This window comes from Sinocyclocheilus rhinocerous, unplaced genomic scaffold (assembly GCF_001515625.1).
Source record: "Sinocyclocheilus rhinocerous isolate Xijiao unplaced genomic scaffold, SAMN03320098_v1.1 scaffold374, whole genome shotgun sequence".
NCBI lineage: Eukaryota > Metazoa > Chordata > Actinopteri > Cypriniformes > Cyprinidae > Sinocyclocheilus > Sinocyclocheilus rhinocerous.
In genome coordinates, this window is record NW_015628519.1 from 258,371 (window position 1) to 284,396 (window position 26,026).

Genomic DNA, 26,026 nt, shown 5'->3' on the forward strand with positions numbered 1-26,026 from the left:
TTATTTATTTGATTTGGGGCTTGTTTTAAAATTTCAATTTAGTTTTGTTATTTACATTTACATTATATTTAAATTTTGTTATTTAGCAAACACTTTTATCTAAGGCGACTAACAAATGAGGACAATAGAAGCAATCAAAACCAACAAAAGAGCAATAATTTACAAGTGCTATATTAGTATATTATTATAGTGTTATATTTCAATTTCACAAAGAAACGTACAGTATTTTGTCCAAGCAATAATAAAAGGACGCATTTAATTTATAATTTGTCTTAAATCTCATTTTGTAAAAAAAAAAAACCGTGAATCGAATCGAATCGTGAAATCAAAATTGTGAATCGAATCGAATCGTGAGTTGAGTGAATCGTTACATCCCTAGTTTTCACCGTTTGTAATAGTTATGCATGAGTCCCTCAGTTGTCCTCAGTGTTCTCAAAATCATACAGTCAATGTTAGAAAGGGTTCAAATATAGAGAAGATGCTGGAAAACCAAAGAATGTGCAGGAGCTGGAGGATTTTTCTGAAGAACAGCAGGCAGTTGACCTGCTCAGGACCAACAAGGGACTCATGAACAACTATCACAAAGTATAAAAACAGTCGTGGATCATCCAGGAAATGACACATAGTATTGAGATTCAAGGGTATGTAAACTTTTGAATGGGGTCACTTTTATAAATTCAGTTATTATTTTGTCTTGTGGAGTATATGAACATCTGTTATATGAAATAGCTTATTCAGAACAGTACTAAATAAAAAAGAACATGCAATTTTCATGATCTCTCTTATTATGTTTCGATTATTAACATTTTGCACATTCTGCAAGGGGTATGTAAACTTATGAGCACAACTGTCTTTTTTTTTTTTCAGTCCAATTTAACCCCTGGAAATAAATCAGGAAACCATAGCAACACTAGATGGCCCATAAGTGCCTGCTCTTGATGTTTGCTTTTCACTATCTCATTTTTAGAGGACAGCTAATGGACCATACAAATATTCAGTCTCATTCCCCCCGATGGAGTCCTCTGTAGACACTGCCTATTAAAAGGACAACTGTGACTTTTGTCTCTTGTCCTGAGGGAAAAGAGGCCATGGTGTCGCATGAGCACAACTGTCTTTTTTTTTTTTCAGTCCAATTTAACCCCTTGAAATAAATCAGGAAACCATAGCAACACTAGATGGCCCATAAGTGCCTGCTCTTGATGTTTGCTTTTCACTATCTCAATTTTAGAGGACAGCTAATGGACCATACAAATATTCAGTCTCATTCCCCCCGATGGAGTCCTCTGTAGACACTGCCTATTAAAAGGACAACTGTGACTTTTGTCTCTTGTCCTGAGGGAAAAGAGGCCATGGTGTCGCTTTTATAGAGCTTTGAGATATTTAAAGCATCATCATGTCTGTTGCGCAAAGCCTGTTAAACATTTAACCCCATCAGGCAAGGTCAAACACACAAGCACACACATGCGCACAGAGTAATCAGGCCACAGTGGGACAAATTGCATATTAACAAGGGCTTTAGGTGTCGATGCTTTTTCTCAGTGGGTGCTATTAGAGGAGCTAGCACTGTGTATGACAGGATGGGAATAGCCTTGAAGTGCAGCAGTGAGGTGGTGTGTCAGGCTTTTTCTTTCGGTCGTCTCTCCCAAATGTACTGTAATCTCAACTTGGGGTCCCATCGTGGCCCTCTAGTCTACATCACTATGAATATCATGCCCTTAATTCATTGCTGTAGGGAGTCATGTTTAATCAGCATCATTATTGGATTCTAACCATCTATTTCAGTCTTGTTACAAGAGAGACAGATACTTTTTGATATTATGCCATTGAAATATGGTGTTAATCTTCTGAACTGGCTGAAAAAATTTTCAGATCTCTGTCCTGTGGTGGTTGAATCGAGCTGTTAAAGATTTTTGACAGCCATCACAATCCAGCCCTCTAAATGCGTGCAGGAATTCCATTGGGAAAATACTTCCAGTCAGTTTAGAAGAGAGGATCAGCTGCAGTCTTATAATTAAATGTCAAATTTATATTTGGAGTCTAAATAATTATGGATGAAAGTGTGACCAGATCAAAATCAAATCCGAGCGCACTAAATTATCACTGGAAAGAAAATCCTCAGAGATTAGGGTTTATGGCAGGGACATTTGCAATTACGCTTGCAGAATTGCACATTGGAGATGTTTAGCTATGTTTTTTTTAAATGTAAATTGTCGAAAAAAGACTTCAGTATATCACAGGTAACACGTTTCAATGAACATGTTTACATGTATTATAAAAATATATATAAACCAGCCTGACTATATTCAGTTATTTATTCTTAAGCTTTTACATATGGTCCCCCTAGACTTGAATATTCACTTACATTCTTTAGTAATAAAACGATGTGTGATTACAAGCAGCTTTTAATTACCATTATTTATATTAACATAATTAGCGTGCTTGTAGTTAATTATATACACAGTAACACGATCACTGTAAAGTGTGACCTCAAACTGTAATAGCCTTTCAATAATTAATGTCCACATTACCAAGGCATGTATTATTTTTATTATTATTATTTTTTAATACAACAGACAACTCAAATTGAAGAGCAAATGTTTTCTCATTCTTAAAGGGGTCATATGATGTTGCTAAAAAGAACATTATTTGGTGTATTTGGTGTAATGAAATGTGTTTATGCGGTTTAAGGTTCAAAAAACACATTATTTTCCACATACTGTACATTATTGTTTCTCCTCTATGCCCTGCCTTTCTGAAACGCGTCGATTTTTACAAAGCTCATCGGTCTGAAAAGATGACATCCACTGATTGCAGAACTCTAAGCAGGGACGGGAAATGGCCGAGTCTGTTCCACTCATAAGGGATTCCACACCGGCTTTTAGTCTGTGCGACACATTTATTTGGGCGGTTTGGCTTATTCGAAATATTTTTCTTCGTTGGAGAGAGACAAAATATACGAACTGGCTAATTGTTATCTGAAATGAAAATTACTCCATAGCGGTTACTTGTTTATGGACTTAAGTGCAACAGCACTCTCGCTCAAGTGATGTTACTTAAACATCCATTCTTCCGCATGACACAGCTTGACGTTTGGCTTATTTGAAACATTTTTCATAGGCTATGTGGAGACCAAACATACATACAAACTGGCTAATTACTGTCTGAAATGTAAATTACTCGACACAAATTACTTGTTTACAGACTTAAGTACGACAACACTCGTGCTCATTAAACATCCATTCTTCTTCCACGCAGATTACGCACGAGAGACGCCACCTCCTCTGCTCCGGTGTGCACAGCGTTGCTCTCATCCCAGTGGCCCCCAGGAGCCCGACACGATCTGTGATGAAATCAGTGTAACACAACCAGCTGTTCATATGTCATCTCGAATTTAGCCGACATCTGACATGTATGCTCATGTATCATCTCTTACTCAGGCACATCTGGTCACTTCGCAGCGCATCCGAGCAGCAGGGTGACGGACAGCCGCTGCGCTCCCTCCGCCCTCAATCACCCTCCGCTATTGGCCAGCGCGCACCGGCTTCATTATTCCAGTCTCACGGATGCGCGAGACACGCACTCAGCGCGCGGATGAGAGAGATTCACGCAGAACTTCGGGTTTATCGCTACGGGAGGGACCTGTTACTGAAGCCACGGGAACGCGCGGCACATGCGAGCGGCTCCCCGGTTTAGTTGGGGACGCAGGAGAGAAGCGCAGAGATGATGGGACGCTTTGGGAAGAAGGGACGATACTCCTGCTTTGGCTTCCTCGCGGTCCTGGTTCTCCTGCTGCCCTATGCGATGGCGCAGATTACGCACGAGAGACGCCACCGCCTCTGCTCCGGTGTGTGCACAGCGTTGCTCTCATCCCAGTGGCCCCCAGGAGCCCGACACGATCTGTGATGAAATCAGTGTAACACAACCAGCTGTTCATATGTCATCTCGAATTTAGCCGACATCTGACATGTATGCTCATGTATCATCTCTTACTCAGGCACATCTGGTCACTTTGCAGCGCATCCGAGCAGCAGGGTGAAGGACAGCCGCTGCGTTCCCTCCGCCCTCAATCACCCTCCGCTATTGGCCAGCGCGCACCGGCTTCATTATTCCAGTCTCACGGATGCGCGAGACACTCACTCAGCGCGCGGATGAGAGAGATTCACGCAGAACTTCGGGTTTATCGTTACGGGAGGGACCTGTTACTGAAGCCATGAGAACGCACGGCACATGCATGAGAGCGGTACATGTGAGCGGCTCCCCGGTTTAGTTGGGGACGCAGGAGAGAAGCGCAGTGATGATGGGACGCTTTGGGATGAAGGGACGGTACTCCTGTTTTGGCTTCCTCGCGGTCCTGGTTCTCCTGCTGCCCTATGCGATGGCTAGAGGTAAGATAACTTAACTGTTTACGTAAGCCTAACGATAGACTTTCCCCCCACATTTAGCCGTTTTGGAGAGTTCGTGGACTCTGAATCTTCGCTGTATGAATGAATACGAATGCACTGAGCGATGCTCAATAATGACAGTATATTAGGGTTTTCCAATGCAAGGCACGACTGTTCCACTATCAGTGGGGCTTTGCTATGAAGCATGTGTAGTAGGTGCTAATTCGCGTAAAACTACCTACACGCATGTAAAAGTAATGCTTTTCAATCTCATCACTGTGGCAAACGCTTGAATAGGCAGAAGCGACAATAGATAGAAGCGAGTGCCAGTGCACAAAAACATTTGCGCGCGACGTATTTTGTAAATGTCTGCAAAAACATGAAATGCTCAGCAGTCTCCACTGGAAACCTTGTAATCAATTCGGTTTGCATGAAGCTTGTGTTTATTGGAGTGAGAATGTCAAGCGTGCGTGCCATGAGGTGCGCAGCGCAACAGGCACAAAAGGCGGTTTTCCATCAGATTCTGATGCTTGTTCTTCAGCCGTCGTGTTCTTGATTGAAAATCGCGTAACACTTTTATTTACAGTGTACACGTTATTTATTTATTATTGCTTAAATTACAAGCAGCTTCATAAAGTACTTGTGAATTATGTGCGTACTTAAGTACGACGTATTTTAAATGTACCTTTACTTTAAAATATTACAGATTTGGAAGTAAAAAGTCACTTTGAGCTTTAAGCATTAGTATTTATTGATTGATTTATTTAGTGATGTTATCATTATTTTAGTGTCATATGTGTCTCTTTTGTGGTATTTTGTGTGAATAACACTGTGTGGTTCATGGGAATTTTACTGATCAGGTGACATTTTATCTCATGTATTATTTTTTATTATTATGGTTGACAGTACATTTTAAGTTATGAAGCAGATTTGAGTTGTTGAGGTAGGTTGGCATATTAGCATTAAACACACACACACACACACACACACACACACACACAGGTTTGTTTTTGTGAAAAGTGGGGACATCCCATAGGCGTAATGGTTTTTCTACTGTACAGACCGTATATTCTATTGCCCTACACCAGGGGTGCCCAACCCTGCTCCTGGCGATCGACTGTACTTCTATTACTTTTATACTGAACAAACGATATTTTCTATCCCCTAACTTTAAACCTACCCCTTACAGAAAACATGTTTGCATTGTTACACTTTCAGATAAACATCATTTACACACACACACACACACACACACACACACACACATTTACAGTTGCAGACTATAAAATATATCATAATGAAGAGATTCTGATAACAGCTGCCAGTTTCTTCTTTGCTGTATTTTGAACAGGATTGTTTTTACATTGTATGAACATTGTATTGGAAATTGTGACTGAAAATAACATGTTGGTGTCGTGTCCATAGATTTCCTTTTTAAATGATAAATTCTGCACTTTTATCAAAGATTAATGTTGCATGTAAGCGAAAGCAGAAGCAAGGCAGCAATTATCTTATGTTAAGAGTCATTGATGCTTAGCAAAGAGGTGGGCAGGGCACAGAGACTCTGAATACAATAACTATCATTAAGATGTTCAACCAAGATAGATTAATTGGATGTTTATAAACAAGTGTCCAATTAGAATTTTGTTAACTGCCAGTGTGCTTTATGTGTTTTACATTATTATGTGTGGTGTCTGAATTAAAGCATTTAAAAAGAAACCTGATGCTGTGGAGTGGGCAATTTGAGGTTGATGGTCTTGTTATCAGTCAGGAGTGCTGTTATTACCTGAGGCACCCCTAAGGGCCACTTTTGAGATCCGCTTTGTGTATCTGTTCATAGAGGCTGGCTAAGAGATTGTCTTAGCTGTTTTCTCTCGGGGTTTATTTCTGTGAAATGGTGATTTTTAGTTCATCATCCATTAATATGCTGATTTGGGTGATTTATTAAGATAAGGCACATTTAAAGTGTTAAATCTTAAAGTTAAGTCTTCAATTATGAATCTGCATCAGATTTTGTTAATCGATTGATATAGAATGCTCTTTCTCACTGTGCAACAAAAAGTCCTCTGATGTTTGCTGCTGCGCAACATCTGACCTCCTGATTCTATCGTCCCTTATTATAAACTATTTGCAAGTCTATTAGCAAATTAGCCCTCGGGATTTGATCCTCCTTCTTTCCTTAAACTATGGAAATCAGCTCAAACCAGCCTAACATTAATAATTAATGAGTTCTCCTCACCAGCATTAAGAAGGTATTGCATAAGATATATCCGTTCCTCTCTGAGATATCGCTTTGTTGGTTCATTGGGAGAATTCATTAATATGCAAATGAAACCGTGTCATTAAAATATCCAATCATCTGTCATGTTCACTTACACCGCCTCAAGCGCTGACATCATCTATTGTTTCACATCAGAAATGCTCTGCACCTGTCAGAAGGAAGTTGTTATTGAAAACCATAAACAAACCCAAACTATTACAGCATTTGCCACATTGCCTGTGGTCAGAGCGTTAAATGTCATTTTCCTTTAATGTATTGTAGGTTTTTTTTTTCATAAAGTTGATGTGAGACACAGAATGGAAATGTAGCCCTGGGCAGCAGTAGATGGAGATGTAACTGTGCCCGATTCAGTCTTTAATGTATTGTAGGGTTTTTTTTCATAAAGTTGATGTGAGACACAGAATGGAAATGTAGCCCTGGGCAGCAGTAGATGGAGATGTAACTGTGCCCGATTCAGTGATAGAGGCGCACATGATAATGAGCTCGAGTAGCTTTTGAAGTCTCCAGAGAGGTTCTCTGATGGCATGAGTTATGAATAAAGGCAGCACGTTCCACCTGAACATAAGCAATGTTTAATTTATCATTCAGTATCGTTAGACCGACTCTCACAGTACTCACAGTAGTCACTTTTTGACATCTACGCACGTATGAAGGAGAACCGTGATGTGAATCTGCAACATGGGACATGACTCAGTTTTTTTATGCATCAATATGACATAAGTATATTCATCAATAGAATATTAGACTACTCACAAGATGTCTGTTAACGTTGATGCATTGCAGTGTCCACAAGTATCTCGTACTGTAACCGCAAGGCATACGTTTCCCAGAATGCATCAGTGATGTCCCCAGAGAAATGTTTGGAGCCTGTCCATGTTGTGAGAACTTGTCATGAACCTGGTTGGTGGAGAGTATTTATGAGAGCGAGAGAGATGCAGATCTGCTCATCCTCAGGGACCAGGAGCAGATCTGGATCAGAAGATGCTTGTTAGGATGATGGAATCCTCTTGTCATTTGCCATAGCTGTAACATGGAACGCCAGCCTTTGTGCTTTTCAGTAAAGGCTAAGAAGCTTTTTTTTTTGCTGTGCGGTGTTTATGCATATGTGCGAACAGGTGTTTATGTGTAATTTCCCTCAGAGGTTTGTGATTTGCTGTATAATCCGTATGTGCAACATTCACCGCTAAAACCCAACAAAGGTCACGTTTAATCTTTCAAGCACTCATAAATTTGTCAAAAGGAGGGAGGATCTTTGTAAACGCATGCATTTTCAATAACAAGAGGGCAGCGGGGGTAGATCCTGGGGGAGGCTGAGTTTGGAGATTTTTGTGTTCGCTTGCATCATTTTCTTGTGAGTGCTTGGGGGTGGAATTAGATGTTGTACTTTTGGTGTTGCTCATCCCACACTCTATACTGTCAGAATATGCAGGTGTATCTAAATGCGGGTCCTTAAGCCAGAAGTTTTGGGTACATACAGTACAGGGTCCAAAATGAACTCTTAATCAGTGCCAAATGTGATGTTGGCTGTTAACTGCAACATGGTTTATCCAATTGGAAGTTTGGTCTGCGTTGACAAAAGTGATGTGATTCAAATCAAACACTATATAGAAAACCTAACTGACTGCTACATCTTGTGTCTTCTGACAGCTTTTACTTCAGCTGAACATTTTCCATCTGATGTTTATCTTGCATGCCTAAAGTTTTTTCCTTCAGGACTCCATGTGGTGACACATATGTGGAATATTCCTCACATTAAGCCACTAAAATGGAAATATGTGGAGCAAAATAACAATGTATCTTCATGTTTTTAGGTCCATTGAAGTTTCACTGTTATACAGAAACTGTGACACAGTGACCTGTGCTGCTTGTTGGTAGTATTGAAGGAAAAACTGCTAAATAATTCCATTATTTATGGACAAAAAAGGCCCTGGATACATACCAATAACATTATTTCCCTCTTGGGTTGTGGGAGGTTGATGGGCTAAAATAGCAAATTCACTGTGAAAGCATAAAGCATGGCCATCTCAAAAACATTACATTGCCTTGCTGTTACATTTAGCCATGTGGATATTTGTAGAAAGTATTGCCACTCAGTTCTCCTGGCACGTGCCCACACTACAGTTCCTTCCCTGAGTGGCCTTGTTTTCCGTTTCTCCATCTTCATTTGTGTCTCCTCAGAGTGCTTTTGAGAGAGTGCTGAATTAAGAGCCTTGGAGATTGCTGTCCTTCCTCCACTGACCCTGGGTTTCACCACAAAGGCATAACTCGCACCATTAACCGTGAACTCTCGAGTATGAGTGCTTTCCTTTCTCTTCCTCTGCCCTAACTCTATTTACCCTTTCAGCATGCACACAGACCTCTTCAGGTGCTCTAAATGTTCTGGACTATCCTCCATATTATCATTTCTCCTAGGTGCTCCTTACTTCCTCTTCCTGTAGTGGTTTTCCTATTTTTGTAGTTTTTTTTCTTCTCGAAATAAAGAAGAACTGAACTCTCTTTCAGGAGAAAGGAGGGGAAAAAAAGAAAAAAAAGAGACTATAAATAAGTACAATATAGATAGGCAGTAAATTAGGGGAAAGAAGTTTTCAGATGTCACTTTTTTATTATTTCTACACCACCCTGCATCATATGCCAAATCCTGATTATAAGGTTAGAATTATGGTCAGAGACAGAAGAAAATGCAAACATGATCTAGTTGTTTTCTGCTACGTCTGAGAATGTTTTAATATACAAACAGCGAAAGAAAATTACAGATTTTGTGGAAAAAAAAGGTTATTTAGTAATAAAATTGTGTTTTTTGTAACTTTTTTTCTTTGACTTTAAATGGAGTATTGGAACATATATCTCCACTTAAATTAAATTAAATTGTACATTTTGAATGCTTCTGTCATTTCTTTTGACATTTGACTGCTTTTGTTATTGTGATATAGCCTAGTCCCACAATATTATATAGCCTAGTCCCACAAGGCTCAATTCTTGCACCGCTCTTGTTTAGCCTGTATATGCTCCCACTAAGTCAAATAATGAGAAAGAACCAAATCGCCTATCACAGCTATGCAGATGATACCCAGATTTACCTAGCCTTATCTCCAAATGACTACAGCCCCATTGACTCCCTCTGCCAATGCATTGATGAAATTAACAGTTGGATGTGCAAGAACTTTCTTCAGTTAAACAAGGAAAAAAATGAAGTCATTGCATTTGGAAACAAAGATGAAGTTCTCAAGGTGAATGCATACCTTGACTCTAGGGGTCTAACAACTAAAAATTGATAATTTTTTTATTTTCTTTTATGTAAGGCACTTTGAATTACCATTGTGTATGAAATGTGCTATACAAATAAACTTGCCTTGCCTTGCCTTGATAATTGCATTAAAGTTGATACATATAATTAGAAAAAATCTTGTTTTGTGATTAAAAAATTGTACATGATGGTACGTTTTTATGGAACTTTATGTACTCTGCATTATCTAATAATAATAACAACAACAATATATAGTATTTTTTTATTTAATACATTTAACTAATATATTTTGTTTATATAGCCCCATTGACCTGTTTGCCTTTAGAAAATTGAAAGTTAATGTTTGGCTTCAATCATTAAAGCATTCTGACCCAATCAGAATCTTGCTGATTCGTATTTTTACAGTTGGCAATGCAATAATGACAAATTAACAAGCACTCACACAAATGCACAAGCACACACACATGCACGCACACACAGTAATGGCTGTTTGATGGATAACATGAATCAACCTCTATGCAGTAATCACACAAATGCAAACTAGTTTAATGTATTCTCCCCTCATTACCCCACTGTGACAGTTGTCTGCTATTGGTCATTGTATTTGAAAAATGATCCGACAAGTCTCTTTGATGTAAATCGATACCGCTCCCAAATATGAATATTTCATGTTTTAATAATCAATTGCAACATTGACAGAGATGTAAGAGGTTGTCTGTAATAAAATATAATGCAATTTAATCTCAGCGGTTGCGATGGCTGCACTGTCATTGAGCAGTATTCTGATTGGCCCGTGGGCAGTATTGATCACTGAGACATGAGCAAGCAAAACTAGCTAGTAAGACAGTTGAACAAGCATGTCCTTTTTTCCCCATGCATGAATCTTATGCATTGTCTTTGAAATGCGAAACTGTGGTGTGACATTGCTGAGAGTACTGTGTAAAGAATACATCAGTTACTTTTTTTTTTTTTTTTGGAGTATATACATTACTTTAATGCTCTAGAAATGGCCTTCATGATGGACAAGACCAGTTTAGACCAGAATTAATTTCCATGCCAGTCCAGCCTGGTTAATAAATAATAAATGCAGGTTTATGCGGCCTAGACACTTTTTATTCTGGTTAAATGTAGGTTATACACTTTTTATGCTGGTTAAATGCATGTTTATGCTGGTTGAACATTTTGTATGCTGGCTAAATGCAGGTTTACTAGTTGGGGGTTGGTTTGTGCTGTTAGATGCTGCTTTATGTTGGTTTATAATTGTAAGATGCTGGTTAAAAGTTGGTTTATGCTGGTTAGATTTTGGGTTATGCATGCTTGTTTCGCCAGTCAGAAGCGCTGGCAAGATTAATTCCCTCAAACATTTCTCATCCTCATGTTAAACATTAATACACCCCTAAAAATATATGATTGTGCTCAAAAATCTACTGGAACTTCACGCTTCTGTGACTCACTGCTTGTAAAAGAGCCGGAGAGCCGCACAAACCAGGTGTTTTGTGAAAAACACTCACACTCACAATGCAGAGCCAGCTAGAAACAGACAATTTCTTCTCTCGTACACGGTTTTTCCTCTCAATGAAAAGTAGTTAATTTTCTTTACAGCCCTTTTAACTTCAGTGTAGGTTTAAAGTATATTCTGCATTAGATTTCAGGGTGCCTCCCACTGTGGCATTGCAAATGTTTCTCAGAAGCACATTGTCTTCTCAAACTCATTTGAGTATAGTAGAGAAAAATGCTCTTTGCGCACAGCATTTTTTCTCCTGTAGATGTTTGTTTGGAATAAAAATTTTCAGCAGGCTATGAAGAAATATCTTCTTGTGTTATATTTTTCAGTCTGATTGAATCAGTTGATAGGTAGGCAGGGCACAAACTAGCTAATGTGGGATATATCTTAAACTAAGGAAATATGATATATTGGTACCATTTATGTATTTTGTTATGTACTTACCGACATTGGTGACTATTGGATAATAAATTGTGCATTCTCATTTTCCCACGTTTTTGCAGTTAGATTACCTTTGCCATCATCTAATGCCCAAAAGTTGTAAAGTTAGTCTTTAAAAACAATAATCATTTTTAATAATATTAAACGTCAAATGTAATCTTTAGTAAATCTCACAATGAATATCAATGTTGTGATGTCATTAGAATTTTTTTAGAAAAAACATTGTACAATTTTTACATCAGCCAGTTACTTAAATAATATTAAAAATAAAGCTTGATTTTTATTTTAATAAAAATGTATTGATTTTTAATAACTAAATTGGTAAATAAATGTGCATAACGTTTGTATGTAAAATGATGTATCTTTGACTTAACTGATGTGTTACTACTATCTTACTTATAAAATAATTGTATTAAAAATGAAGTAACAAAGAAACCTTTATGATATAAAATGCATAAATATATTTAACAAAATTTAATGTTCATTTAGCACTATTTCTGTCACCATTAATAATAATAATAACAGTAATAATTATAACCTGTCTCTCTCTCTCTCTCTATGCCAGAAGTCTGCTCTTTGAGTGTTGTACCCAGGCTACCTGGCTGTATCACCGCAGTGCTCATCATGCATATTTTATAAGAGTTTTTACAACTGAGTGATGAGGTTGCCTTCCATGTCAAATAGCCGTCAGTAGTAGCTCACTCTGTTCTGCGCAGCTGTCAGATTGGTAAGAGGTCTAAGTCGGTGTGCACGCAAGAGGGAGATGGGGTTTCATCAGTAGCACGCTTCAAAGGAAACCGAATGCAGGAAGAGACGTTCGTGTTTAGTGTACTCTTTACATTTCTAAACAGCACACCTGCATCACCCGAGGCCACTGTGACCTTGGATGGTCTGTTAAAGTTTGAAATGTGTTTGAAACCTGTCATGCTCACAATCTGTCTGTATGCGGACAGAGATTTCAGTTGTTTTAACCTTTCATGATCACGGTTGCTTCCATGCATGTATTTGAAAAAAAAAATACATTGAAAAAATCCTTATAGTTTTCAAGGTGAGATCTTGCAATAAATAGTGCAAAATGGGCTGTAATTTATGTCAGTATGACAAAAGATTGACATTTTCTATTAATTAATATTTAAGGACACACTCATTTGCAAAAAGATGTATTGATATAACCTCTAGAAAAAGTCACCAAATCAGAATGAATCTTTATGGAGAACAAAATACTAAAACATAATATTTAACAGTAAAAAATAATATTTAACATTAATCAAAACAGTAATTTTTAAAATTCTTTTGAAAAAAGGTGCGGGGATGGTGAGCTCTTGCAATGAACAGTGCAATATGGACTTTAATTTACGCCTGCATACCATTGACAAAAGATATTGATGTTTCCTTTTAAAATTAAATGTGTATTTTAAATTAGGCCTGTTTCAGTCATGAACGAATCTTTTGAGTAATTCAGTGGCTCATAATATTATAAGATATTCAATGGCCAGTGCATACTGGTGTATTGATATAACATATGTACAGAAAGGGTTACCAAACGAATCAATGAATGAATCTAAATTAAACTTTTTTTGGTGAAAAAAAAAATGCTGATTTCAAATCTGTTAAGACTCTTCTGGATATGTATCGAATATCAAACATGTTTGATGTTTTGAACTGATTTTAAAAAATAATTGCTTTAATTTTTCACGCATCTTCTAGCAACAAGGTACGTGTTTCTGCTTGAGTTTGTTGTGTTCGGAACATTATAAGAATCAAAGACAAGTTCTGTTTTGGGATCAATTTCCAAATCTTATTCATAGATTGATGTTGTCAACATCTTTGAGCTGTATTGCTCTTGTTACTTTCAGAATGACCTTTTAGATGTTTTGAGAATCTCCACAAAACATGTAATTGAATCCGTAAGGTCTTGCAGTGCATTTGCTCTTCTCTGTCATCTCTTTGTCTCGCTCTTCTCGCTTTTTCTTTTTTTCCCCCTCTCAGATACTTCACCCAAAACAACCACACTGATTTTGATCTTTATAAAAGAAAAGCAAGAGACCCAAAAATGAAGAGAAAGAGAAAAAGGGTTGGAGCAAGCGAGAGTGAGTTGAAAGTAATAGACTGGAAGAATCGATTGTGGGGAGCTACAGCAGAAGACATTAGAGAGGAATCATGCTCACCCGCACTCTTCCCCCTGGCTTCTTTTTGTTGTTTTCTTCTAGTTTGGAGACCTCTCTCTTTTCTGTCTTCCTCTCTTTTCCCTGGTCTCTTTCACACTTCCTTTGTTTCCTAAAGTCGGTTTGCATCAGGGACCAATTAAACGCAGCCGTACGTCTCTCAGCTCTGAGCCTCTGCTGCACACTTCCTGTCCAAACTGAATCTATAATCGGGCTATAATTTGACTGTGGACTCCAGTCTAATCTAGTCCTCAAATAAGCATCTTCACCAGTGCCCATTAATTCAGAACAACCTAATGATGCTTCTCACAGTCATACGATTTACTAAACACAATGAGTGCTACTGATTGTTTATTCCATACTGGTGTATTGATATAACATATGTACAGAAAGGGTTACCAAACGAATCAATGAATGAATCTAAATTAAACTTTTTTTGGTGAAAAAAAAAAAATGCTGATTTCAAATCTGTTAAGACTCTTCTGGATATGTATCAAATATCAAACATGTTTGATGTTTTGAACTGATTTTAAAAAAGAATTGCTTTAATTTTTCACGCATCTTCTAGCAACAAGGTACGTGTTTCTGCTTGAGTTTGTTGTGTTCGGAACATTATAAGAATCAAAGACAAGTTCTGTTTTGGGATCAATTTCCAAATCTTATTCATAGATTGATGTTGTCAACATCTTTGAGCTGTATTGCTCTTGTTACTTTCAGAATGACCTTTTAGATGTTTTGAGAATCTCCACAAAACATGTAATTGAATCCGTAAGGTCTTGCAGTGCATTTGCTCTTCTCTGTCATCTCTTTGTCTCGCTCTTCTCGCTTTTTCTTTTTTTCCCCCTCTCAGATACTTCACCCAAAACAACCACACTGATTTTGATCTTTATAAAAGAAAAGCAAGAGACCCAAAAATGAAGAGAAAGAGAAAAAGGGTTGGAGCAAGCGAGAGTGAGTTGAAAGTAATAGACTGGAAGAATCGATTGCGGGGAGCTACAGCAGAAGACATTAGAGAGGAATCATGCTCACCCACACTCTTCCCCCTGGCTTCTTTTTGTTGTTTTCTTCTAGTTTGGAGACCTCTCTCTTTTCTGTCTTCCTCTCTTTTCCCTGGTCTCTTTCACACTTCCTTTGTTTCCTAAAGTCGGTTTGCATCAGGGACCAATTAAACGCAGCCGTACGTCTCTCAGCTCTGAGCCTCTGCTGCACACTTCCGGTCCAAACTGAATCTATAATCGGGCTATAATTTGACTGTGTGGACTCCAGTCTAATCTAGTCCCCCAATAAGCATCTTCACCAGTGCCCATTAATTCAGAACAACCTAATGATGCTCCTCACAGTCCACGATTTACTGAACACAATGAGTGAACACTACTGATTGTTTATTCCACCAGCAAACCATAAGATGTTTCCCCTCGTCATGACAAAAAGCAATCAATTGCATCAATTAAAAGGTTATTTATAGAGATGTTCCAAGGAATGTGTGAACAGGATGTGGGTAGAGATCTGACTAGAGATGGAAAACCTAGATGCTACATTAGCAAATGTTGCTAATTACCATATTATGTCAGTGCGTCTGCCACATTGAGCAAAACTTGCTTATAAACACGCTAGAGAATTTACACATTTCATATTAAATAAGTGTGTGTACGTATATATTTATTTATATCAGTGCTGTCAATCAATAAAAAAAAAAATAAAAAAAAATCACAAATTTTTTCTGAAATTACAATTAATCGCGATTAATCCCACCTATCATTGAAGTTTTTAAATATAGGCCTACTTTTATAATGCAACAATTTCACATAAAATCTTCAAATTAACGTTGAAGCAAAGTTTCTGCACTTGTTTGACTAGTGCCTGTCACTGAGGCGAAGTGGAATGTGCATCCGAAAGACTCCTGTTTGATGTGATCATAAAGACATTCTGCGTCTAAATAAAATGTAATTTTTTTTTTTTGTTGGTGTTTTGCCTTTGTGATACAACAGTGGAGAGCAGACAGGAAGCAACGTGGGAGAGAGAGGGGGGTGGGATCGGGAAAGGTCCATGAGTGGGGATTCGAACTCGGGACGCCCGTAACACAACGGCGTTATATGTTTGCGCACTTGTCCACTAGGCTACCGGCGTTGACAAGTAAATGCAATTCTCATAAAAAAAAAAATAAATAAAAAAAAAAAAATAATAATCCTGAGGACCTTGCTTTCTGTTCCATTACATTTACATAATTTGACCGCAAGGCACCACCCAAAATGTCTCCATAACCAATCACAATATTAAAAAATGTAGTTCTGAAGTTGGAACTGGTGACTGCAGTGACTGTGATGAATCCCTGACAGTACTGTAGTGCTTTTCAACAAGGTCTTCAACCTTAGATTGCTCTAATAGGACGTTCCTTGCAATTAGTGTTCTGTAAGTCAGTTTAGATAAAGCGCGTTTGCTAAACGACAAGTTGTGAGTGAGTATTCGTTATGTAACAGAACCCCATATTTCGCTGCATCTTCTGGAGCGTCGGTTGCAAAATGCTTTTGGTGAGTAATGTTTTGGAAATTGACTTGACATACATGATCCAAGACGGCATAGATGAGTTTTGACAATGCTGTAGCAGCCTGTCTTTGAACCTTCCCATAAAACTCATAACTTTATCTGTTTGTGCACCTCTTTATCTATTTCCCAGGGGTTCTGCTGCATTTCACTCCATCTAATGGCATTTTCGGAGAGAGATGCGCTTGTAAGAATGTCTGTGTGAAAACAGACACACGTATACACTGATATGAATACACAAATCCACCCACACACGTGCCTTTTCCATCCCTCTCCTCATTTGATCGCTGAAGATTTTAAATTGGTGTCACTCTGCTCTCGCGCTCTCAGCTCCATTTAAGGAGAGAATGATGGGTATGCGAGTAGAGTGTGTGTGCCTGTATGTGCGTGCCCTATCCGTCCTGCTCTTCTTCGCCTCTCTTAATTCCACATTACGTTAATGGCGTCTTTTTCTTGCTCAGTAGTGCAGGGCAATCCTGGGAAGAGAGGAGGCCAGATAATGAAAAGGTAATGACATGCCGTCCACTGTCATAATGGCCAATTATCTCGCTCTCAGATTCCGGCAACACATAGAGTCCTGAGTTCCCACTGTCTGTCTTACCCTGTAGATACTTTAATGAGCACTTAACGTCCCTCTTTTTCTCATTTTGCTCATCATTCAAGTGTTTTGGTCTAGTCATATTGTCATAGCTAGATCTTTGGAGCGGTGTGTGTATGAGTGTGCGCGTACCTGTGTGTATGTGTACCTGCTTTAGGACTTACGAGTGGTGGAGGAGGTACACAGATTGCACTTGAGGTAAGGTACCATGTGTTTAATTTGAACATAAGATGGGTTAGAGCTCAGTCTAACATTATTAATAAGCCAGTGATTGTCAATCAGGGATTGGTTTATTACAATGTGCTCTGGAATACTTGATTCTGATTGGTTAATTGCGGCATCCTAAGATTCATGTCACCCATGGCAACAATGTATAATATCATTATATATCAGATCATTTGTCCAGGTAACTGAAACCGGTACTACCTTTAAACAATGGAATTGCTCTCTCATTTTGCAGCTGGAGCCATCTTGCACCTTAGGTATTTTTTATTGAATATTTTCATGCTTGTTTTATTCAAATACGTGTATTTACTTTAAATGAAAAAATGTAATTTAATATTTTTATAAATATAAATTATATAAATATAAATAAAATAGTGTACTATTTTATTAAATAAAATATGTATTATGTTTTTCTATTTTTACGCTTCCTATTGAGCCTTATCGAGAAATAAAATAAAATTATATACATTTAAATGATAAAAATTTGTGTAAATAAAATAATGTATTTATTTCTATGTTGGCAGTAGTCATACTATATATTGTATTATATTATATTATACTATATTATATTAGTGTTTGTCTTATTTTGTCTTGTTTGTGTATTATATAGTGTTTGCTAGGCTGATTGATTTGTACATTGTATTGGGATTTTTTTTTTTAAATCCTTTAAAATAATATACAGGTAAATTATAAATAATTTCTACTCAAATGTTTTACATTCATTAAGATGACAAATGGCATTAGTTGTCTCATCATTTTGTGGCATGATGGTTTGAACTGGCTTGATTGTTAGCACCTGCAACATGATTTATTTCTTCACAAGATATGCTTTGGAACATGTTGGAGTAAAACTAAAAGTTTCCCAAAATAAAATAAAAAAAGAACGAAAAATACTTAAGAACAGAGTAAAAATACTTTGTTACTGTCTCCCATTGGGAGCTACACAAAACCCAGTAATAGCTTATCCTGCAGATATACACACAAGTAAATATGAGCATTTTCCCGAACACACCGCAGTTACGACACCTCCAGGTTTGCACATAGCTTGCTCATAAATTTTGATTCTGAGAAGTGAAAAACAGAGAGCAGATAAAGATTGCTGCTCTCAATCACACTGCATGCGTCTCCTTAAATGTATATGTATATGTGTGCAAGTTAAGAAGAATGAATGTTTACACACGGCCCTGCTGGTAAACTGCTGTTTTTATGGCATTTTGCTCTCGGTGCAGGCACAGTCAAACCTAGCCCTCCGGCTGCTGCTCTGTTATTACACTGCGGCGGCTGCCGTCGCATCTTCATAGACCCCAGCGCACAGCCGAGAATTCAGCTTAACCACATCAGGCCATTAAAACACACCTATAACTGACTAATAGTGGCCATTACAAGTATCCTTTGGATGAGTAAAATAATAGCATCTATAAATCAGAGCTTACTGTGACATTCCATGCCTGTGGCGAACAATCTAGGGGAAAAAAGCTAAGAGAAAGAGAAAAGAATAATAATCACTGGTCTCTGTAAATATCAGGCACTTGCAATTTTGCCCATGTTTGATTACTTTACACATCATACTGCCTCTAGGCCTAATAATAATTAATCAGCTTGATTACAAAGTGGCGACCGTAGTGTCTGTGATCCCCTTGTGTGGCAGAAATGGCACATATGAATCCATCCTGACCATGCGGAGTCTGAGATCTCTCTAGTTTTAAATGAAGCTTCCTCAGCTGTAGAGAAGTCAATACTGCCCATAGCTCGTCTCATTCCGCATCACGGCGATGCAATTTACAGAGTCAATTTAAATGTCAGAGGCACACAGCATGGCCAAAACCACTTCGGTAATGTCATTAGAATCGAGTGAGCTGCCGCAGTGCATCTCTGTAGTATGGAAGGTGAGAGACGTGACCCCGCTCCAGGTGTCTGCTACTGTAAGGCTGCATTGCTTCGTTTCCCTTCGGCCGGCATTTTTTTTTTTTTTGCCTGAGAGAAGAGGTCAGGAAGTTGTCTGATAAAAGTTTACCTAGGCAAAAGTTAGATTGGGCTGGATGGCCTCTGACATAATGTGGAAAATTGTAAAGTGTTGTCCTTTAGTAAAAGTTTACCTAGGCAAAAGTTAGATTGGGCTGGATGGCCTCTGACATAATGTGGAAAATTGTAAAGTGAACATGTTCCTGTAATTGCTTGTTGAGGAATGCCAGCAACTCTGGACTGACAGCAACAGTGCCAAACCAAGATAATTTGGTTGTATCAGTAGTGGCAGGGTTGTCGTCATGGCATTTAAATTAAAACTAACCACAAAACACAGGAAGTAGTAGTGTCTATCTTTATGTCAGTGTATCTATCTGTTGTTTGTCGTTCTATCTCGTTTTACCCTTAGATCATTCTATTTGTCGTTCTCTCTATAGTTCTGTCTACCCTTCTATATATTGGACTATGTCTGTCAGTTATTCTGTATATAGATCTGTGTGTAGCTCCATCTATCATTGTAATTATTGTGCTCGTTCTCTGTTTCATTCTTTTATTCTATCTGGCATATAAACTTCAAATTTTTTCTTTTTTAAAAAAACTTAGATTTGACAACTTTGCTTTACCATTCAACAGTTTTATACACATTTCTTTGAATTTGGATTAATTTAAATTCCAATTTTACATTTACATTCAAAGTTAAATTCTGCATCTTAATTCAAATTTGGGAATTGATTTGGATTGTGAAAGTCATTCTCAGTTAAATTCTGAATGGTCTATTTTCATCCTAGTCCTCATGAATTTAATGGCTCATTTCCACCGAGCGGTATGGGTCAGTATAGTACAGTACGGTACGAGTCGGGACGGTACACCTAGATCCGACTTGCGTTTCCACCATCAATAGACCCCTTACTTACTTTGAAGCAATCAAAGTAATTCTTGCTAGAAGAAGAAAGCGCGACATCTGTGTGTGAAAATATAAAATTATGTAAACAAGCCCAACATGCATAAGCAGCATGGCGGAACAAGTGAAGGAGATGCTTCATTCCATTTTAGCACATGCAAGTGATGATTCTCTGTCAACCAATCATCATTCTGCAGTGAGTCTAGCTCCACCCTTTAGGTACCACACTACTGTGCTAGGCACCCCAACGGAAGGGTCCCAAAAAAGTGGATCCGTACCGCTCAGTAGAAACAAGCCATAAGTGACAAACCTAATTACTAGAACATGTGAGAATTGAATCTGCAAAAAGTCTACATTAGAAGTTTTCTGGAAGAACTTTCGGGAGCATCTAAAAACAAGCTTTGATACATCCTACCATACCTTGATTTACTCCATCATTTCTCACTCTCTCTTTTCATCTCCTCCCTCCAACTATCTGTCTTTTCCCTCCATCCTTCCTCATCATCTACTGGTAGCTCTGCATTAGCCTCTCTATAGTGTTTCTGGAATGAGTGCTGGGAACTGGGGAAGTGCCATAGCTCCCCAGGTTTCTGTGGTATTCTGCCTTGAATACTCAGCTCGTACGCTCAGAGACTGAGCCCTGGTATGTTGAAGAGACCTTTGATCTTCCGGGGTCTCTCCCCAGGTGGACTGCTTGCCGTGTCGGACCCCTTGAAGTTTTAGAGGGGGGTATTATGAGAAGAAAGCTAAATATGAGATGGGACCAGAATGCTTTCCAGTTTAAAACTTTGCTCAAACTTACTCAATCCCTGTCCTCTCAGTTCCTCCTTGCATACTAGGCCAAGGCTAACTAGGGTGCTCAGTAGTTGAAGATTTAAAGAGATAGATTCCTCTTCCTGTCATTCCAATTCAAATTCCAGTTTAACTTCCTGTGTGGCCAATTCAGTTCAAATTCACACTCATGAATTGAAAAGGAGCCTCTTGCTGTTAGAATGACATTGAGCAATCACAAACTTCAGTGTCCTATGACTACTCCTCTCGCCTCGCAGATCATCCTTCACTTAGTATTTGCCATCCATTTGCCTTCATCCTTAATGAACCTCTTTTGTTCTGTAAGGAGTTTTCAGCCCTTAAATTGTTCGGAGTTGTAGTATCCAAAACAGACCAATTTAAATGTAATGGGGAAAGAGGCTGTTAGCTGTTCCTCACGATATACACGGATGAAACAGTAATTAGTTAAGGTCTGATTAAAGCCTGATTAGTGCCGTAGGGGTGGTGAGCAGCTCTTGTGTTGGGGGCTTTAAGGTCTTTGGGTGAGGCCTTTGGTAATTGATGCTGTCTTTGTAGTGTAATACTTTAATCTGTGCCAGCTTGTTTCTTGCTCTCATCAGGGTGTGTTTTAGCCTGTTAGCACTCACAGATCTCACAGGCTGCCGACTCGGCCACTGAAATGGATCTCACAAGCTGTGCATCATTCATATTTCTTACATGTCAGAGTGGTTATATCCACAGCCCCTGGAACATGCCACAGCAACAGGACCATTAGGTTATTGGTTTGAAGCCTTTAGCTGGCTGGCTTAGCATTATAAATATTTAAAGAGAAAAAGAGGCAGAGAATGAAATTAATGCAGTGTCAGAAATGTAAATGCATGTAGAAGTTTCAAATCCCATTTAACATTTTGGTCCGTAGGCTATCCTTGACAGAGCCAAGAAGGTACAGGGCCCTGGCTTGCTTGAAAATTGACTTTGTTGACTTTGACAATGTTCACCTTTGATAAATCTGGACAAGCCACGTGAGGTTTGTTCCTACATTGTATTTTCAAGACCTTTAACCAAAGGTTAGTTTAACACCATGTTGTACCTCAGGCAGTAGTTCTCAAAAGCTTGCCTCAAGCATCTTGGTGAGAACTTGAAGTACTTAGGAGGGTTTTTAGCTCACATCTGGCCAAAGTCTATTATACTACTTTTTCCATCTCCAAATGCACCTTTCAGTTTTTTCATTTATTATTTATTGGAATAACCTTCTCTGAGGTGATGCAGTGTTTTTGGGGAGAAATGTTTATTAGACATTTCAGCTAAAAGACAGCTAAACCTCTTGAAAATAGCAATTGATGGCTAGGTATGAGGTTACAGCTTGTCATCTGTAACACTGATCAGTCATTGTTTTCTAACATCTGTAAATGTTCTGGGAAAGTTACTAGAGAATAATTATAACCAAATAAAAAAATGAAATGGATCTCACAAGCTGTGCATCATTCATATTTCTTACATGTCAGAGTGGTTATATCCACAGCCCCTGGAACATGCCACAGCAACAGGACCATTAGGTTATTGGTTTGAAGCCTTTAGCTGGCTGGCTTAGCATTATAAATATTTAAAGAGAAAAAGAGGCAGAGAATGAAATTAATGCAGTGTCAGAAATGTAAATGCATGTAGAAGTTTCAAATCCCATTTAACATTTTGGTCCGTAGGCTATCCTTGACAGAGCCAAGAAGGTACAGGGCCCTGGCTTGCTTGAAAATTGACTTTGTTGACTTTGACAATGTTCACCTTTGATAAATCTGGACAAGCCACGTGAGGTTTGTTCCTACATTGTATTTTCAAGACCTTTAACCAAAGGTTAGTTTAACACCATGTTGTACCTCAGGCAGTAGTTCTCAAAAGCTTGCCTCAAGCATCTTGGTGAGAACTTGAAGTACTTAGGAGGGTTTTTAGCTCACATCTGGCCAAAGTCTATTATACTACTTTTTCCATCTCCAAATGCACCTTTCAGTTTTTTCATTTATTATTTATTGGAATAACCTTCTCTGAGGTGATGCAGTGTTTTTGGGGAGAAATGTTTGTTAGACATTTCAGCTAAAAGACAGCTAAACCTCTTGAAAATAGCAATTGATGGCTAGGTATGAGGTTACAGCTTGTCATCTGTAACACTGATCAGTCATTGTTTTCTAACATCTGTAAATGTTCTGGGAAAGTTACTAGAGAATAATTATAACCAAATAAAAAAAAATATTAAGCAAACAAATCCTAAAAAGAATATTTAGATGCAGTGTTTTTGGGGAGAAATGTTTATTAGACATTTCAGCTAAAAGACAGCTAAACCTCTTGAAAATAGCAATTGATGGCTAGGTATGAGGTCACAGCTTGTCATCTGTAACACTGATCAGTCATTGTTTTCTAACATCTGTAAATGTTCTGGGAAAGTTACTAGAGAATAATTATAACCAAATAAAAAAAAATATTAAGCAAACAAATCCTAAAAAGAATATTTATGAATTTGTTCCCAAAAACAAATGAGAACCGTAGTGTAACATAAAGGAAATGTTCTGTATTTGCATGCAGCAGCATGGCAGTCCTAGCTAACGTTGCACAGCCACTCCAACCTTCAAGTAAGCTTGGTTGATTATGATGTTTGGCTTCACTTCCTCTACACCAATCCCACATTTCCATTCCCTGATCTCATGAAGAGTCTTTATTTGTGGCAATTCTCCTTGCTCACAGTTTGGTTTTAGGGAGGAAAGTGATGAACATGCTGTTTGACGGCTCAGTTTTGTAACCTTTAAGAGCGGTCTAAGAATAAATGTCCTGATAAACATTTTGTGATGGCTCACTGCTTGTTTTACCTTGAAATCCAGACAGCCCTGCAGCATAGAAAGGTCAGCATCCTTCCATGTGGTGCTAATTACCAAGCTCATTGGCAGACAGTGGTCTCTGTCTCTCTGAACTCTTCAAGATCAGGGGATCTGACTGTGATGCTGTGTGTTGGGTCTACCATGTTGTCTTTGTTCATGGCTTGTTTGAACACAGCAAGTGAATGTGCCCTTATAGGGAAAGGTGCTATATTCAATTACTAGCCGTTTCCTAGCTTCCACCAGACTTGCACTGCTTCCTCTCTCTAAAATGATGCCCCCCAAAGACTTGTCAGCAATTTTCAGGTGAACTCTTTTTATTGGAAGGTTCATTTATGGTTATGAAAAACAAAAACCTAAAAATAGCCATTATTTAACATTCAGTTTAAGTCCTTTTAAGGTTGTAACACACCAAAAAATAAATAAATAAAATAATCAATGCAATGTTTTGGGAATGTTTGTTTAATGTAATCAAAAAAAAAAAATCTTTAAACATTTTCCTAATGTTGGTGTATGTGTATGGGAACCAATTCCTAATATTCTGCATTTGAATCATTTGTGAAGTAATGTTTGCACGTTATAGCCTATTCTCTGAGGACACCATCAGGCAGAAAACACGGAGAGACATATGCACGCCTGAGTCTTCACCAGCAGTGAGCTTGTCCTTAAATCCTTTGATTATTTATTAATTTATTTACATACTTTCTTAGTCTTAGTTTTTACATACTTGCTTAGACCATTGCAAACCAGAATAATTTAAAGAAAAGTAGAAATTAATACTATTCTAACCTGTTTAACCCTATTAGATTATTTATTTTTATACATGGTAACTTGTAAAAAGCATTCATGTTCTGGTAGAACTCTTGTACCACCTGACCGCTGTATTTCCATGAGGAAACACTCAAAATGTTGATTTCCTATGGGACTGCTTGTCTGTAGCTTATGTGCTATTTGCTAACCATTCCCTATTGAAAAAAAACAGTATATACTGTTTAGGTATGTTTTGATGCATGGCAGCTGGTTTGAGCTGGTTTAAGCTGGTGCTTAGTTGGTCATGAGCTGATTTAAACTGGTTTCATGCTGGTCCTGAGCAGGAGCTAACCAGCATAGGACCAGCACATGACCAGCATTGTACATTTGTAAGTATACTGACTATTTATGTGTATCTTTTTATTTTAAAACTCTTATCACACTTGAAATTGTGTGTGTTTCACTGCTGATAGATTATCATAAGTGCTGCATCACTCTTTCTCCATCGAACACACTGTGTCGTTCTTGTGGTCAATCCCTGAACCACCATATTGATTTTCATCAGCTGTTCGGCCCTCCAGTGTCAGGTGCGGAGCTGAGATGTTGTTATTTTTATGTGGAGATCGATGGTCTCTCATCATACACAAGCTTCTATTTATTTTGCTACTCTAATCTGTCTATTTGGCCTCATACAGACACGGTCCTGGCTACAGAATATGGAATAGATTGTGTTTTTTGTTTTATTTTTCTTTTCGATTCCCTTCTCTACTCCCCCTCATTACAGGTCCACTCATATGTGCCAAGATTGGCATGAATTGTAATGAATCTGGCCTGATGTTTCACTGCCCATTAGTGCAGACATGGGAGAAGGCTTATCTTACTATCCACGTTGCCTCTGGTTGGAGGAGACTGGAGTAATGGTGAACTATTGAAACATTTATGCTTTTTGTGTTTGCTAGCAGATATAAACTGATATTTGACTTTCATTTGTATTTTTAATGTTTTTTTTGTGTGTTAATTTCTTGGGCATGAGCTTATCTAAAGACCATTTCTGAGCCAAGACTGGAGGAAGATGAGGAGGAGGGATAGGAAAACAACATCACATACGAGTGTTGGGTGGAGGTTATGAAGGTCAAAGCCAAAATGTCAGTGCGTGATCTACTCTTGGTGTTTATCGCACATCTCTCCTGAGGACGTCCCACCACGTGCCTTTCCAGACCTCCACCCCCAGCACACCCACCAGCTCTTTCTTCTCACATCATCCTTCCATTTTGCTCTTTGTCTTTCTTTTGGATAAGGAACAAGCATCGCCTGGAGGCCTGCGTCTCTTTCTGACTTTCACTTCCTTGGTTCGGTACCTCTCCATTCGTCTCTCTCTCTCTCTCTCTCTCTCTCTCTCTCGT

The 26,026-nt window shown here is 38.3% G+C and overlaps 1 protein-coding gene and 1 long non-coding RNA gene across 2 annotated transcripts in view; one reads left to right on the forward strand and one right to left on the reverse strand.

The window, feature by feature from the left end:
* LOC107737883 (uncharacterized) overlaps positions 1 to 3,667 on the reverse strand; it is a 5,019-nt gene extending 1,352 nt beyond the window's left edge. Inside the window, exons 1-2 of the long non-coding RNA XR_001639839.1 lie at positions 3,434 to 3,667; positions 3,277 to 3,340 (exon numbers count right to left, since the gene is read on the reverse strand). This is a non-coding gene — a long non-coding RNA (uncharacterized LOC107737883). The remainder of the gene's footprint in view (positions 1 to 3,276; positions 3,341 to 3,433) is intronic.
* A 214-nt stretch (positions 3,668 to 3,881) lies between these two features.
* The window catches only part of LOC107737876 (netrin receptor UNC5D-like), a 206,349-nt gene continuing 184,204 nt past the window's right edge, over positions 3,882 to 26,026 (forward strand). The window contains exon 1 of the mRNA XM_016549517.1: positions 3,882 to 4,385. Coding sequence (XP_016405003.1) covers positions 4,295 to 4,385 — 91 coding nt within the window. The 5' untranslated portion in view covers positions 3,882 to 4,294. The remainder of the gene's footprint in view (positions 4,386 to 26,026) is intronic.